The following is a 16115-nucleotide window of genomic DNA, read 5'->3' as shown; positions in this document are numbered from 1 at the left end:
ATCTTATTTCTTTTTGCATCTCACAGAAAGATCTTGTACATAGATGATGCTTATTTATGCCATTTGTGTCACTGTTGAACAGAACTCTGAAGAACCTTATAGGTGCTTCTCACTTCCTCAATTTCTCCCAATCTTTCCACTCCACTCACCATCCTAAGAGGGAGTACAGAATGCAGAATAACATAAATGTTCCACTTTCTTCCCCTCGGGCCCCTGAACCTAATGTTATAGTTTAAAAAAGAAAAATGGGAAAGCCTAACCCATAGTAAAAATTTTCCCTAGGGAAGCCTACAATTTTAGATGTCAGCCTACAATTTAGAGATCTCTCTAAGAAACTAAATCAGTCATTTATGCTTTACTGAGGATTACAAGACATGGGTCAAAATATAACCTTAAGAAAGTCAACCTTGAAAGATCACTGAACATGGACCAGAAATGTGGGTTTAAGTGCTAGCTCTGCCACTTGCTCCTGTGTGACTCTGGGTAACTCGTTTCATATTTCTGGGCCTGAGTTCATTTATCTGTGAAAAAAGGCTGGACTAGGTGACCTCCAGTGCAAATGTTTTAATATTCTGTGATTCTATGGAAGATGTGTGAAGTTAAAAAAGGCAAAGTTTTTTAAAAAGATGCTTGGAAAAATGAAAATTTCTAGTTAAAACCACTTTCACACTAGTAAGGCATTTCCCAAATGAGTGAGAAGAAAGCTCTTTTTCTACTTTGTACTTTTTTTTTTAACTGAACCCCTACTACTTTTGAGAAACCAAATGAATTGTAAAATTAAAGGATATTAAATTAAAATAGCAGTATACCACATCAGAAAATTAGCAAAAACAAACAAAAAAGAAAATCAACAAACAAAAACAAAAACCAAAAACAAAACAAAAACCTTTCTCCTTAACAAGAAAGACTAATCTTGGCTGTATTCTTACTTAAGATAGTTTTCAACGGTGGAAAAGATGCGATCCATCTCTGCATCTTTTTTTTCATATAATTCCTTTCCAACCCAGGGCAAAGATGACAGAAATGCAAACACATACCAATCACGCCGTACCTACAGTAAAGAAAAAAACAGTGTTTCACAATGTGCTTCTAAAATCTCCTTTTCATTTTCCTTGTAAAAGAATCCCAAATGGAGACTGCGTAGGGCCAAGAAGGTAATGTGGCCAAAAAGAGCATTTTTGGAAACACCAGTTATTCATTTTTGATTTCTCATTTAAATAAATCTCTAAACTACACAAAGATTTCTCAACTTCAATTCATTTCAAAAAGAATTTATTATGTCCCACGTGGTAGGGAGACAAAGACAACACAACAGTTGTTGCTTCTCAAGAATACAGCACTTGGAGGAAAAAATAAGAAAATAAGAAAATATAACTTATTTTTCTACACAGTGGCATAATATTCAGTAATTAAGATACATAGGAGAAAACTTCAGCATATTATAAATATTCCTGCTGTGACAGAACAGACAATTTGACTTGGAATCAGAACCTAGGATTCCCATCCTAGCTAAAACCCACTTCTTAGGACTCCAATCCCAGCACTGTTTCTATCCACTATGGTTTGCTGTGAGAAGGAAATGAGAATATAAGGAAAGTTTTATAATGTTAAAGTACTAAGTTCTCCTCTTACCTGAGGTACGTCTTCTTCCTGAGTTACACTTACAAAATTTTCAAACATGGCTACCATTGATGGAGCAGCTATTACATGACAATTCACAAGATCTGATAAAAAATGGACCTGCCAGGCAAAAAATACACATGTATATATTAAATGCAAATAGTTTACAACAATATATTAGAAAGATTATACAATATGACCTCATTGGGTTTATGCCAGGAATACATAGTTGGTTCAGTATAAAGACTATAAATATAACAAATCCTGTTAATAACATTATAAAAAGCATGTGATTATGTCAACAGATGTTGAAAAGGATTTTTGACAAAATGAGCACTTGTCCCTTAAAAATGCTATAAAATATAACAGGCCTTTCCTTACTATGGCAAATAAAATCAAACATTATATGCAAAGAAAAGCTAGATGCCATTCCAATAAGATCAACAAGAAAGCCTATGACCACTACTATTTAAATTGGTGTTAGAAATGCTATCTGTAGTAATAAAGACAAAAAAAAAAGAAATCGAAGGAATCAGCACAAGAGTAAACACTTTTTGCAGATTATGTGATTTACTTGGAAAACCCTAGGCAAAAAGAAACTAAAACAAAGTTCAGCAACATTGTAGGATACAAAATAAATCCACATGAAACATCAGGAACCAACAAAATCAAGCAGTAAAAGCTATAAAATTAGATTCCATTCTAAATAATACAGAAACTTTGAAATACTTATGAGTCTATCTTTCAAGATGCACCCAAGAATTATATGAACCCAATGGTAAAAAACTATCTAGAGATAAAGACAGACCTAAATAAGTAGAGAAATTTTAATTGCTTATGGGTAGCTGAAGCCATTATAATAAAAATTGTAGTATCTAATTTATTTATACAGTGCTGCACCAAACTACCAAAGAAATATTTTATAGAGTTAGAAAAAATAATAAGGTCCCATGGAGGAATAAAAGGTCAAGAATCTCAAGAGTAATAATGCAAAAAAAAAAAAAAAATGGGGGAAGTAAGGAACAGTCTATCAGTATAAGATCTCAAACTAAAGTACAAAAAAGTAATCATTTGGTGAAACATACTATTTATATAACAAACAAGCAAACAAACAAAGCAGATGATCCCAAAGATCCCAATTAGTGGGAAAAGAGCTCATTATTTTACAAACATTAGCAGTCTAACAGAAATTTAGACCAACACATCACACCATATACCAAGATAAGGTCCAAATGGATACATGGCCTAAATATAAAAGATCACATCATGAATCAGACAAGAAAGAAATTATTTTACAGAAATATAAATAAGGGAAGAGTTCATGATTAAACAAGTGACAGAGAGGATTACACAAGATAAAATGGACAATTTTGATTAAATAAATTTAAAAGTTCTTGCACACTCAAATTTTTTTTTTCCCTTTTTGGTGAGGCAATTGGGGTTAAGTGACTTGCCCAGGGCCACACAGCTAGTCAGTATTAAGTGTCTGAGGCTGGATTTGAATTCAGGTCCTCCTGACTTCAAGGCCAAAGTTCTATTCACTGTGCCACCTAGCTGCCCTGCATACTCAAATTTAATGGAGTAAAAAATCAGAAAGAAAACTGGTAAATGGGAAAAATCTTGGTAGCAGGTTTCTCTGATAAAGGTTTCACAGCCAAGATATAAATGGAAGTGATCCAATGTATAAGACTAAGAACCATTCCACAATAGATTAATGGTCAAAGAATATGAACAGGTAGCTCTGAAAGCAGGAAATTCAAACTATCAACAACCATATGAAAAATGCTCCAAATCATTAATAATTAAAGAAATGCAAACTTAAGCAACTTTAAGATTCTACCTCAGTCATAAGACTGGCAAAGAGGAAAATGACAATTGTTGGAGGAACTATAACAAAACAGGCACACTAGTGGAGCTATTAACTGGTCCAGCTATTGTGGAACACAATCTGGAAGTTCCAAAAGTGCCCAAAGTTACTAAATTGTGTATACTCTTTGATGCAGCTATACCAAGTCTAAACCTCATGAGATTAAAGAAAGGGGAAAAGTATCAATGTGCACAAAAATGTTTATGGTAGTTCTTTTCATGGCAGCCCAAAACTAGAAACCAAGGAAGTGTCTTCTTATCAGTTATATATCTAAATAAACTGTGGTATACTAATATAATGGAATATTATTGTGCCATAAGAAATTACAAAACGGACGGTTTCAAGGGAAATTAGGAAAATTTATATGAACTCATGAAAAGCAAAGTGAGCAAACAAGGAAAACAATTTATACACTGATAACAACATTATAGAGAAAAACAACTTTGAACAACTTTAGAACATCAACCAATTTAATGATAAACCGTAAGATAAGTACACTGAAGATGAAGTATACCACTCATCTCCTGCCAATGATGAACTTAAATAAAGAGAGACATACATTTTCAGTCATGGCCAATGTCAGAATTTGTTTGGTGATCTATGCACATTTATGATAAGTTTTGTTGTTATTGAATTAGGGGAGAAAGAGGAAGGGAAGGGGAAATAAGAGAATAGACTGGGAAAAACATATTACAAAGTCATATAAAAATAAGTTTTGAAAAACAAGAACAATGGTTCAGCATGTTGGAGGCACAACCTCTGGAGGAAGACCTGGAAAAAAGATAATATGAGGAATTAGAAAGAGTATTGGATTTGAAGCTCAAATCCAAAGTGGATCTGCCATCTTACCACATTTGTAATCTTGGGCAAATTACTTAAAACACTTTGGGTCTAAGTTTCTTCATCTGTATGGGGTCGGACTGAAAAAGACATCAAAGGGCCTTTGATCAATGGGGAGTCTCAGATAGGATGAGAGAACATGGACAAGTTGTTAACTTACAACACTGGGAATATCCACATAGATGTGATCTCAGATCCACCAGAGTAACTTCCCATTAAAAAAATTAGATTTTCCAGGAGGCTTAAGAGAAAGCACAGGCTTGCAATATTTTCCAGGTATATATCAGTCAATGAAGAAAATAACTTCAAGTATAAGGCAGAATCTCTTCTCTACAATTCCTCTGAAATTGCTTTTAAGAGAAGATTTTTAATTTGTTTAGGGAACTACAATAATGCTTCCAGGATAAAGCTATTCATTACAACTGTAAAAGGAAATATTTAACCATGGCAAATGTGAGGTTTAATATGAAATGAAGGATAAGTAAAAAAAGAAAATTAAAAGGAAAAAAACACCTTCCTACCTACACTTCTCAGCCTTTCTCCTCTAACCATTCAAACTCTGAAAAAACATATAACCAAACCAAACCAAAACCAGACTTACCAAAATCACAGCTTCATCATAGTTGTTTGCTTTCAAAGATTCTTTAAGTTGACGAATCATGGCTTCCACAAATTCCCCACCAAAGTTGTAATTTCGGGCATTAAGTAGTCCAACTAACGTCGTATAAACCGTCAATTTCAAAGGAAACAGGCGTGCACTGAGGTAAAAAAGCAAACATATGTTCATATTCATGATCTGACATACATAAAATGTTAAGAAATTAATTCTAAAGTGTTTTTAAAAATTCTTTGAAAAGAATAGTTTGGCTTATAAGGTTTTTATACTTCATACTCAAAAAAAATATAATTTTGTTTTTAATAAAACATGCTCCATATTTTACAACTAAAATATTATAGAAAGTTAACCATGAATTACAAATGTGCTTTAAAAGCATCTTCATGGTAGTTAAATATCATTATTATTCAAAACCATATATCCTTTGCATACATACACTGTACAAAGAATTCTCAGAATCTTGCTCTTGTAGTTGGGAAGATCAGCCTCCAAAACACCAGCTAAGCCTTCTAGGTTGCTTTCCAATGAGAAAGTACTCTAAAGGGAGACCAAAGTAAACTTATGTTAAGGAAAGATGGCATTACCCCTCAGGGATAAATCAACTTTGAAAAATAAATTTTCATTGACATCATTTGTTTTTATATTACCAACATTTCCAGTGTATCCCATTCCTTCTCTCTCCTAGAAAGCCATCTTCTTATAACAAAGAGAAAAAAAAACTAAAACAACAAATTCCAATGCCTCCTGAAACAAACATCTTGACAAAGTCTGACATTATATACAATGTTCCGCACCCATAATCATCCACCTCCCTAAAAACAGAAGATATCATCTCATATGTCTTCTTTGGGGCCAAACCTGGTCATTATAATTTTATAGCATTCAGTTTTAACTCTTCTGTTGCTATCATTATTTCCATTTATATTACTGTACATAATGTTTTCCTGCTTCTACTTAACTTTGTACTAATTTGTATGTCTTCCCATGTGTCTTTGACTTTATCATGTTTACCATCTCTTACAGCAAAATAATATCCTATTACATTCACGTACCACAGCTTGTTTAGGCATAACCTCCAGTTGATGAGAGTCTACTTTGTCTCCAGTTCTTGGCTACTACAGAAAGTGTCACTATAAATACCTGGGTGTATACAGAGGCTTTCTTTTTAACACTAACATTCTTGAAGTGTATTAACTAGCACTGGATATCTGAGTGAAAGGATATGGACATTTTAAGCACTGTTTTTCATATAATTCCGTTTAGTAAATCAATGTTAATTATTTTCTTCACAATAATCATGAAACGTTTTTCAAAGTACAGAGTAGCACAACAGGCTTTGTATAGAATAAATGTAAAGAAAGATAGTCCTTACTCTTTAGCAACAAATGAATTGGCAGAACCATAGACAACAACAGAGAAGAGGTAATAATGAAGCGCAGAAAAACAGTAAACATGGAAATCCTGGCTTGGACATTCTTCAGCCGTATAATTTTAGACAAGATTTAATGACCTTAATTATTCATTACACTATATTCAAAACTTGCTATTCTAAGTTTTTCATTTTTGATCGCTTATATTTACCTCTACATCGACTTTCACATCCATTTCTTCCTTTCTACTCCAACTGTCCCCACCTCAGTGTAGGCTTTTATTACTAGCCCTGAATGTTGCAAAAGACATCTAACTTATTTCTTGATTTTCAATTTTTCCCATTTCTAACCATTCTTCAACACAACTACCAGAATAACTTTCCAGAAGAAAAAAAAAATCTAATTAAGCTCTTTGGTGATGAAAACTCTTTAATGGTTCTCCGTTGCCTACTGAATTAAACTGGAACTCTAAATTGGAATTCAAGGCACTTGACAATCTGGTGCCTCCCTTATTTTTGTGCTTTATCTCACATTCTTCTTCTCCACAAATGTTATGTTCCAGTTGTACTACTTGCTGTCCGCCATATAATCCAGTACCTTTATTCCTTAACTCTACTATTACCTACATCTGGCCACCCTTCCTCTCTCCACCCACCTCTGCTAGTTGAAATCCTCTCCATCCTTTAATAGCCCTGTACCAAAGTCCTTCAAAGTCCTTCTTCAGTGAAGCCCTGCTTGCTTGAGTGCACTCTGTACCTTTTTACCATATTCTACTCTCTTGGTGTTATTATATGACACAATTATTGCTTATTTGTTTATGTTATATTCCACCCTACCAGATTATAAATTCTGTGATGACAAGTACTATAGCTTATTTGGCTTTGTATCTGTAAGCATTTTGCGCAGTGCTTTGTACATAATAGCTGGATTTTTTTTTTTAATAATTTTTTTTAGTTTTCAACATTCACTTCCACAAGATTTTGAGTTCCACATTTTCTCCCTATCTCTCCCCGATCCCCACCCCAAGACGACATGTATTCTGAATGCCCCTTCCCCTAATTTGCCCTCCCTTCTATCATCCCCACCCTTCTATTTTCCTGTAGGTCAGGATAGATTTCTATACTCCATTACCTGTATATCTTACTTCCCAGTTGCATGTAAAAACAATTTTAATATTTGTTTTTAAAACTTTGGGTTCCAAATTCTCTCCCTTTATCAGAATGCTTTTTAACTAAGAACAGCAACAACAAAAAATAAAACAAAACAAAAAAACAATGAATGTAGTTAACTCTCTTTTATGTGCATCCAAGATAAGGCATTACAATATGTAAAACAATCTTTGCAAAAACACAGTACTTAATAGATTTTAAAAGACATGATCCTACAACAGCTTTATCTAAGAAATGCAGGTATATAATGATCAAACTCTTAAGAGTCAGATTATTCAATATATGGTCACTAGAAAAACCTTGACATTTATCTGTGATCATTCATACCTTTTCTCCTACTCTGCATATTAGAGATTCTATCCGATCTTCAATTTCAATCGATTGCAAAGTCTTCTTCCTTTTGTGGGGTTGTTCTGTTTCAACAATATAAAGAAAAATTAAGGTTAGCATATGACACGCTGAATTGGCTATTAAAAACAAACATGTCTTATAGGCTTAAATTTGTACCACTACTCTGATTTTCTAAGTAACTGAAGCCATAACTTTTCTTTGACTTTGCAAAATAACGGCAAACTTTGAATGGCTTTTGTCTTCCTTCAGCTGATGTCGCTAAATTTCGTCTTTTAAGATAATGCTTTTAAGATAAATGATCGCTATTTGCAGCAAGGCTAGAAAGATGAAATTAGTCTCACATCACTCACAAAGTAGTCTGTCCTTTAGTTAGTGACTGCAAAACCTAGTAATGCTGTACCCTGCTTCCTGGACTTAGTTTTCTTGAAGTCTTACTTAAAAAAAAAAAATCACCATTCTCAAGTCTTACAAGCCAACTCTATCCTTCAGGTGCTGTTTCAATTTCCCATTAGCTTAAGCTATGTTGCATTGATTCATGACTCATTCCAATGTGTGGCCAAAGCATTTCTCATAATCAATCACTCAACTTTTGGTTACGCCAATCCTGTCTACCAACTATCAAGATAGGGTGCAGATGCTCCATTGTCTACAGAAGCCTAGGTGTGATAAACTACGCTACAATGAATGTAATACAGATAGTGGTTGACTATCTACAACCCAAGTATACACTGCTGGTGATCTCATAGGGCCATTTAAAGTAATGTAAAGTAACAATGAAAATCTTCAGTAGGATCCAGGAACTACCTGTTATATGTTCAAATTTAACAGTTAATCTTTATTTTTTTGTTCTGAAAACTTGAAACCCAAAAAAAGTTGAGTATTTCCATATAAAAAGTATAACAGAAAAAGGCTTGTATATGAAACAATCTCTGTTCCACTCAACTTTCTTTAAAAAAATTATGGAATATATTTAGCATGTTACTTTCAAAACTGCCCTGCTTGTCTGTACTTCCTTCTGAACTTGTCTGCCATTAAGAAAGTTTCAGTAATTTTTAATAACTTTCTTTTTGTTTTTACGTTATCACTGCTAACTCTCTCTCCCCATTACAAACAAAACAAAAGCCCCTTGTAACAAACAAGCAGAGTTAAGCAACACAAATCCACAGTTGCTATAAACACATATATGTATATATATGTAATATAAATATTGTATATATATATGTATGTCTTTCCCCACTTTGATTTCCTTTCTGTGTAAGGAGGTGGGTACATGTTTTATCACAGGTCTTCTGGAATCATGGTTCATCCTTGTTATTGTCTGGTTTACAGATTTTTCAAAGTTACTTTTCTTTACAATGCTGTTGTTATTATATAAATCATTCTTGTGATTCTGCCCACTTCACTCTGCTTCATTTCACACAAGTTTTCCCAAGATTCTCTGATAATATATTTTCTTACAGTGCAATATATTTATAGACCCTAATTTGTTTAGTCATTCCCCAATTGAGACACATTCCTTTACCTTCCAGTTCTTTTCTTTTCCTTTTAGTTCCTCCTGAACCAGCCGAAGTTTGTTTTCTTGGTGACTATTCACTTCCCAGTATTATCCTTTCTTAACTATTCACCCCCCCTCGCTTTCTTTCCCAATCTTTCTCCCTGCTGAATTTGAAGTATTTCTACACTAACTCCCCCCCTTAATTATACTCCCCTTTTATATTCCTATTCTCTTTCTCTGTTGAATTGGAATTGTTTCTACACTAAATTATGAATGTTTTCAAATTTTTTTATACTTAATTTTTTCCAATAACACAAAAAACAATTTTAACATAATTTAAAAAAATTTTTGAGTTCTAAATTCTCTCCCTCCCTCCTGCCCTTGAGAAGGCAAGAAATTTAATAGATTAGTCACACAAAATATTTCCCTATTGACCATGTTGCAAAAGAAAACCAACACACACAAAAAAAGAAAAATTTAAAAGTATGCTTTGATTAGCATTCAGACTCTGAGATGGATAGTATTTTTCATCATAAGTCCTACAGAATTGTCTTGCATCACTGTATTGCTGAGAATAGCTAAGCCATTCACAATTGATCATCATGGTAATATTGCTATTACTGTGTACAATATTCCCCTGGCTCTACTCACTTCAATTTGCATCAGTTCATGTAACACTTTCTAGGTTTTTCTGAAAGGACCGTGCTCATCATTTCTTATAGCACAATAGTATTCCATCACAACCATAGACTACAACTTGTTTAGCCATTTCCCAATTTATGGGCATCCTCCCAATTTCCAATTTTTTGGCACCACAAAAAGTTGCTATAAATATTTTTGTATAAGTAGGTCCTTTTCCTTTTTATTTTAAATCTCTCTGAGATACAGACCTGGTAGTGCTATTACTGGGTCAAATAGTATGCACAGTATTGCCCTTTGGGCACAGTTCCAAATTGCTCTCCAGAACGGCTGAATCAGTTCACAACTCCACCAATAGTGTATTAGTGTCCCAATTTTTCCACAGCTCCTTCAACATTTGTCGTTTCCCTTTTCTGTCATATTAGCCAATCTGACAGGTGTGAGGTAGTACCTCAGAGTTGTTTTAATGTGCATTTCTCTAATCAATAGTGATTTAAACAATTTTTTCATATGACTATAGATAGCTCTGATTTCTTCTGAAAACTACTTGTTCACATCCTTTGACCATTTATTAATTGGGGACTGAGTTGTATTCTTATAGATTTGACTTAGTTCTCTACATTTTTGAAAAATGAGGCCATTATCAGAGAAACTTGCTTTAAAATTTATTCTCCAGTTCTCTGCTTTCCTTCTAATCTTGGCACTAGATTACTATGGTTATTTACTACTGTGTAATGTGTATCTAACCTATTCTACTGGTCCACCACTCTATTTCTTTGCCACTACTAGACTGTTTTAATGGTACAACTAACTGGACCACCTTCCCTCACTTTTTTTTTCATTGGTTCCCTTGCTATTTTTGACCTTTTGTTCTTCCAGATGAATTGTTATTATTTTTTCTAGCTCTATAAAACAATCTTTTGGTAGTTTGATTGGAATGGGACTAAGTAAGTAAATTAATTGTCTGTTTTATTATACTGGCTTGGCTTACCCATGAACAATTAATATTTCTCCAGTTGTTTAGATCTGACCTTATTTGTATGAAGTATTTTGTAATTGTGTTCATATAGTTCCTGGGTTTGTCTTTGTAGTATTTTATATTGTCTTCAGTTATTGTAAATGAAATTTATCTTTCAATCTCTTGCTGCTAGACTTTGCTGGTAATATATAAAAATGCCGATGACTTAATGTGGGTTTATTTTATATCTTGCAACTTTTCTGAAGTTCTTAATTATTTCAACTAGTTTTTAAATTGCTTCCCTAGCCTCTTCTAATTATACCATCATATATCATCTACAAGGAACGATGGTTTTATTTCCTCAATGCCTATTCTAATTCCTTTAATTTTTTTCTTTTCTTATTGCTATACCAGCATTTCTAGTACAATAGTGAATAACAGAGGTGATAATGGGCATCCTTGCTTCACTCCTGATTTTATTGGGAAAACTTCTAGTTTATTCCCATTACAGATAATGCTTACTGATAGATACTACTTATCATTTTAAGGAAAGCTCCATTTGTTCCTATGCTTTCCAGAGCTCTTAATAAGAATGAGTGTTGTATCTTGCAAAAGCTTTTTCTGCATCTATTGAGATAATCATGATTTTTGCTGTTTTTGTTATTGATATGGTCAATTAAGCTAACAGTTTTCCTAATATTGAACCAGCCCTGCATTCCTGGCATAAATCCCACTTCTTCATAGTGAGTAACATATCTTTGCGATATATTGCTGTAACCTCCTCACTAATATTTTATTCAAAAATTTTGCATCAATATTCATTAGGGAAATTGGTCTACAGTTTTCTTTCTCTGTTTTAGCTCTTCTTGGCTTAAGTATCAGCACCCTATTTGTGTCACAAAAGGAATTTAGGACTCTTTATTTACTATTTTTTCCAAAGAGTTTACATCATATTGGAATTAATTGTTCTTTAAATGTTTGGTGGAATTCATTTCTGAATCCATCTGACCTTGGGGATTTTTTCTTAAGGAGTTCATTGATGGCTTGTCCAATTCCTTTTTCTACGTTGGGGCTATTTAAGTATTCTACTTCTTCTTCTCTTACCCTGGGCAATTTATATCTTTGTAAATATTCATCCATTTCACTTAGATTGTTAGATTTATTGGCATATAACTGGGCTTTAATTTTTAAAAATTTCTTTAATTTGCTTTAATTTCCTCTTCATTGGTGGTGAATTCACCCTTCTCATTTTTGATATTGGTAATTTGATTTCCCTTTTTTTAAAGTGATTTATCTATTTTGTTGCCCCCCTCCCCCCATTAAAACCAGCTCCTTGTTTTATTTATGGTTTTCTTACTTTCAATTTTATTAATCTCTCCTTTGATTTTTCAGGATTTCCAATTTGGTGCTTAATTGGGGATTTTTAATTTTTTCTTTTTCTAGTTTTTTTTTTTAAAGTTGCATGCCCAATTCACTAAACTACTCTTTTTCTATTTTATTGATGTAAGAGGTTAGAAATAGAAATTTTCTTCTAAGTACTGCTTTAGCTGCCCCCCATAAATTCTGGTATTTTGTCTCACTGATATCATTCTCTTTAAAGAAATCATTGATTTTTTCCTATGATTTGTTTTTTGACCCACTTACTCTTTAGAATTAGATTGTTTCCAATCCTGTAACTCATTTAACCTTTCCTATAGGAATTTGGTGCTAAACCATTTAGTATACATATGTTTAGTATCAATATTCCTTCACTGTCTGGTATCTTTCAGCAAAATGTAGTTTTCCTGCTTATCTTTTAATTAGATCAAATTTTGCTTTTACTTTGTGAGCAGGATTGCTATACCTGCTTTTTTTTTTTTTTTACATCAGCTGAAGCACAATAGATTCTGCTACAGCCTCTTTTTGCTCGTGTCTCAGTTTCAAGTGTGTTTCTTGTGAACAATATATGGTCAGATTCTGGTTTTTAATCCACTCTGCTATCCACTTACATTTTATGGGTGGGTTCATCCAATTCACAATTCCAACTACCAACTGCATTTCCCTCCATCCTATTTCTTCCCCTGTTTATCATTCTCTTTCCTTTTACTCTGTCCCTTCTCAAAAGTCTGTTTTACTTTTGACCGCCACCTCCCCCAATCTGCCCTCCCTTCTATCACCTCCCCTTATCATTTTATGCTCTTCCCCTCCTCCTTCCCTGTAGGGCAAGATAGATTTCTATACCCAACTAAGTGTGAATGTTATTCCCTCAGAGCCAATTCTGATGACAGTGAGTGTCAAGTGTTACCTGCCACCACCCCCATCTTGTCCTCCACTGTAAAGTTTTTTTTTCCCTTTTGCACCTCTTTTATGTGAGAGAATTTACCCCATCCTAACTCTCCCTTTCCTCTTCTCCCAGTGCATCCATCCTTCTCCTCTGCCCTTAACTTTTTTCAAAATCATCCCATCATATACAATTTACACCCATGTTTTCTGTCTATGTATTCCTTCTTTCTTAATAATGATAAAGTTCTTAGGAGTTATAAGTATCATCTTTCCATGTAAGAATGTAAATTCTTTATAATCTTATTGAATCCCTGGGAGTTTTCATTTTGGGATCTCTTTCAGGAGGTGAGCAGTGGATTCTTTCAACTTACTTTACCCTCTGGTTCTAGGATATCAGAGCAGTTTCCTTGATAATTTCTTGAAATATGATATCTAGGCTCTTTTTTTTTGACCATGGCTCTCAGGTAGTCCAATAATTCTTAAATTATCTCTCCTCAATCTATTTTCCAGGTCAGTTTTTTTTTCCCTAATGAGATATTTCATATTATCTTCTATCTTTTTTTTTATTTCTTTGACTTTGTTTCTTGATATCTCATAAGGTCATTAGCTTCCACTTGCCCAATTCTAATTTTTAAGAAATTATTTTCTTCAGTGAGATTTTGTGCCTTTTTTTCTTTTGGCCAATTCTACTTTTTTCTTTTCTTTTCTTTTTTTTTTAATTAACTTATTTTGATTTATCAACAATCACTTCCATAAGCTTTTGAGTTTTAAATTTTTCTCCCCCTCCTTTCCCATTTCCCTCCCCAAGACGGTGTGCAATCTGATTTAGGCTATACATATACATTCCCATTAAACATATTTTCACATTAGTGATGTTGTAAGGAAGAATTAGAACAAACAGGAGGAACCAGAAAGAGTAAACAAAACACAACACAAGAAAAAAAACAGCAAACAGCATGTTTCGATCTGTATTCAACCTCCATAGTTCTTTCTTTGGATGTGGATAGCACTTTCCATCCTGAGGCCTTTGGAGATGTCTCAGATCCTTGTATTGCTGAGAAGGGTTAGGTCTATCAATATTAGTACCTAACTGATTTAAGTTATTCCTTTCCTGAGCCAAATCTGATGACAGTAAGGTTCAAACAATGCTCATCTCCCTCCCTTCTTTCCCTCTGTTGTAACAGGTTTTTGTGCCTTTTCCTGTAATGTAATTTACCCTTGTCTGCTTCCTCCTTTCCTTTTCTCTCAGTACTTTATACGGGCCGCACGCCGACCTTCTGCCAGCCGTGTGCCAGTACCTACTTCTCTTAAAAGAAGTACACTACCAGAGTCTTTCCCACACCTGGGTCTTCGGTTCTGAGCCGGATCACCACACAAGAGACGAGCCATCGGGAGGCACCAACACCAGAGCTTTATTCAGAGGCCAACACAGCAAACCATCATAGCAAGCCCAAACAGCAAGGTCAGAGCAACAGGGCAGGAGCCAGGGGAGAGCGCACGTGTGTGATCTGACCACGCTTGTTCCTAAGTACCTACTTAGCCCCTCCTCCCCAGCCCGCTACTAGCCAATGATTGTAGGGTCAGATACCGGAAAGGGCTGTCTGAGTTTAGCACACCAAGGGGGGAGGGAGTGACGTAGGAGGCTAGGATTGGATACAGGAAGGAGGCATCTGGGATTGACACATAGACAAGAGTACGTGACCTAGGAAGTCAGACTCAGGAGGGGACTGGGTCAGTGCTGCACAAAGGGACCCGGAAGTCAGGAAGGTCACAAGAGGCATCTGGGGATGACATTGCATATAGGGAGGGGACTAAGCAGAGGGAACTCAGTCCTCTGCCATCCCACTCCCACGTGGCACCGCCCCTTGCCTCAGGAGCTCAGGCTCGGCTACTTCCTTGCACCCAGCTTATCTCATAGCACTGCCCAATTGTCTCATGGCTTCTCCGTATCCAGCCCATCCCAGTACACACGACTCTGCCTACCACAGTCCCTGCCTCGACTTCCAAAATACCCAGATCCTACCCTACCCTTGCCACAGTACTCAACCTGGTAGCTGCCAACATCAGACAGTCCCTCACAGTACTTAGTACTTAGTTTTCTCTCAGTTCTTAGATCAGATTAATCCACTTACTTGGATCCATTTAACCCACTTAAGTCAACTTATACCCACCTCCTTTATATATACCCCTTTAACATGGTGTAATAACAATACATGTTGTTCTGCCCCATTTACCTTTTCATGTCTTTCTTGAGGCCTGTATTTGAAGATCAAATTTTCTGCTGAGCTCCGGTCTTTTTATCAGGAAGGTTTGGAAGTCCCCTATTTCATTGAATATCCATCTCCTCCCCCTGAAAGATCATGCTTATTTTTGCTGGGTAGTTGATCCTTGGTTGTAATCCAAGCTCCTTTCCCTTTTGGAATATCATATATTCCATGCCCTACAAACTTTTAATGTAGAAGTTGCAAGGTCCTACGTAACCCTGACTGTGATTCCATGATATTTAAGTTGCTTCTTTCTGGCTGCTTGCAGTATTTTCTCTTTGATCTGGTAATTTTGGAATTTGGCTATTATGTTCCTTGGCGTTTTCAATTTGGGATCTCTTTCAGGAGGTGATCAATCAGTGGATTCTTTCTACGGCATTTTACTCTCTGGTTCTAGGATCTCAGGGCAGTTTTCCTTTATGATTTCCTGAAAGATACTGTCCAGGCTCTTTTTTTCATCGTGACATTCAGGTAGACCAATAATTTTTAAATTGTCTCTCCTGGATCAATTTTCTAGGCCGGTTGTTTTACCAATGAGATATTTTACATTTTCATCTATTTTTTCATTCTTTTGTTTGTGTTTGACTGCTTCTTGCTCTCTCATAGAGTCATTGGCTTCCATTTGCCCAATTCTAATTTTTAACAAATTATTTTCTTCTATTAG

The 16115-nt window shown here is 34.9% G+C and overlaps 1 protein-coding gene across 1 annotated transcript in view; it reads right to left on the bottom strand.

Moving 5' to 3' along the window:
• Positions 1 to 16115, bottom strand: part of NCBP1 (nuclear cap binding protein subunit 1) — a 58095-nt gene that overhangs the window by 34143 nt on the left and 7837 nt on the right. Inside the window, exons 2-6 of the mRNA XM_027859006.1 lie at positions 7810 to 7895; positions 5380 to 5480; positions 4929 to 5085; positions 1633 to 1740; positions 930 to 1051 (exon numbers count right to left, since the gene is read on the bottom strand). Coding sequence (XP_027714807.1) covers positions 930 to 1051; positions 1633 to 1740; positions 4929 to 5085; positions 5380 to 5480; positions 7810 to 7895 — 574 coding nt within the window. The remainder of the gene's footprint in view (positions 1 to 929; positions 1052 to 1632; positions 1741 to 4928; positions 5086 to 5379; positions 5481 to 7809; positions 7896 to 16115) is intronic.

Source organism: Vombatus ursinus, unplaced genomic scaffold, assembly GCF_900497805.2.
Source record: "Vombatus ursinus unplaced genomic scaffold, bare-nosed wombat genome assembly UNPS02014158.1, whole genome shotgun sequence".
Taxonomy (NCBI): Eukaryota; Metazoa; Chordata; class Mammalia; order Diprotodontia; family Vombatidae; genus Vombatus; species Vombatus ursinus.
The sequence above is the reverse complement of the archived record's forward strand: the minus strand, read 5'-3'. Positions and strand labels throughout refer to the sequence as shown.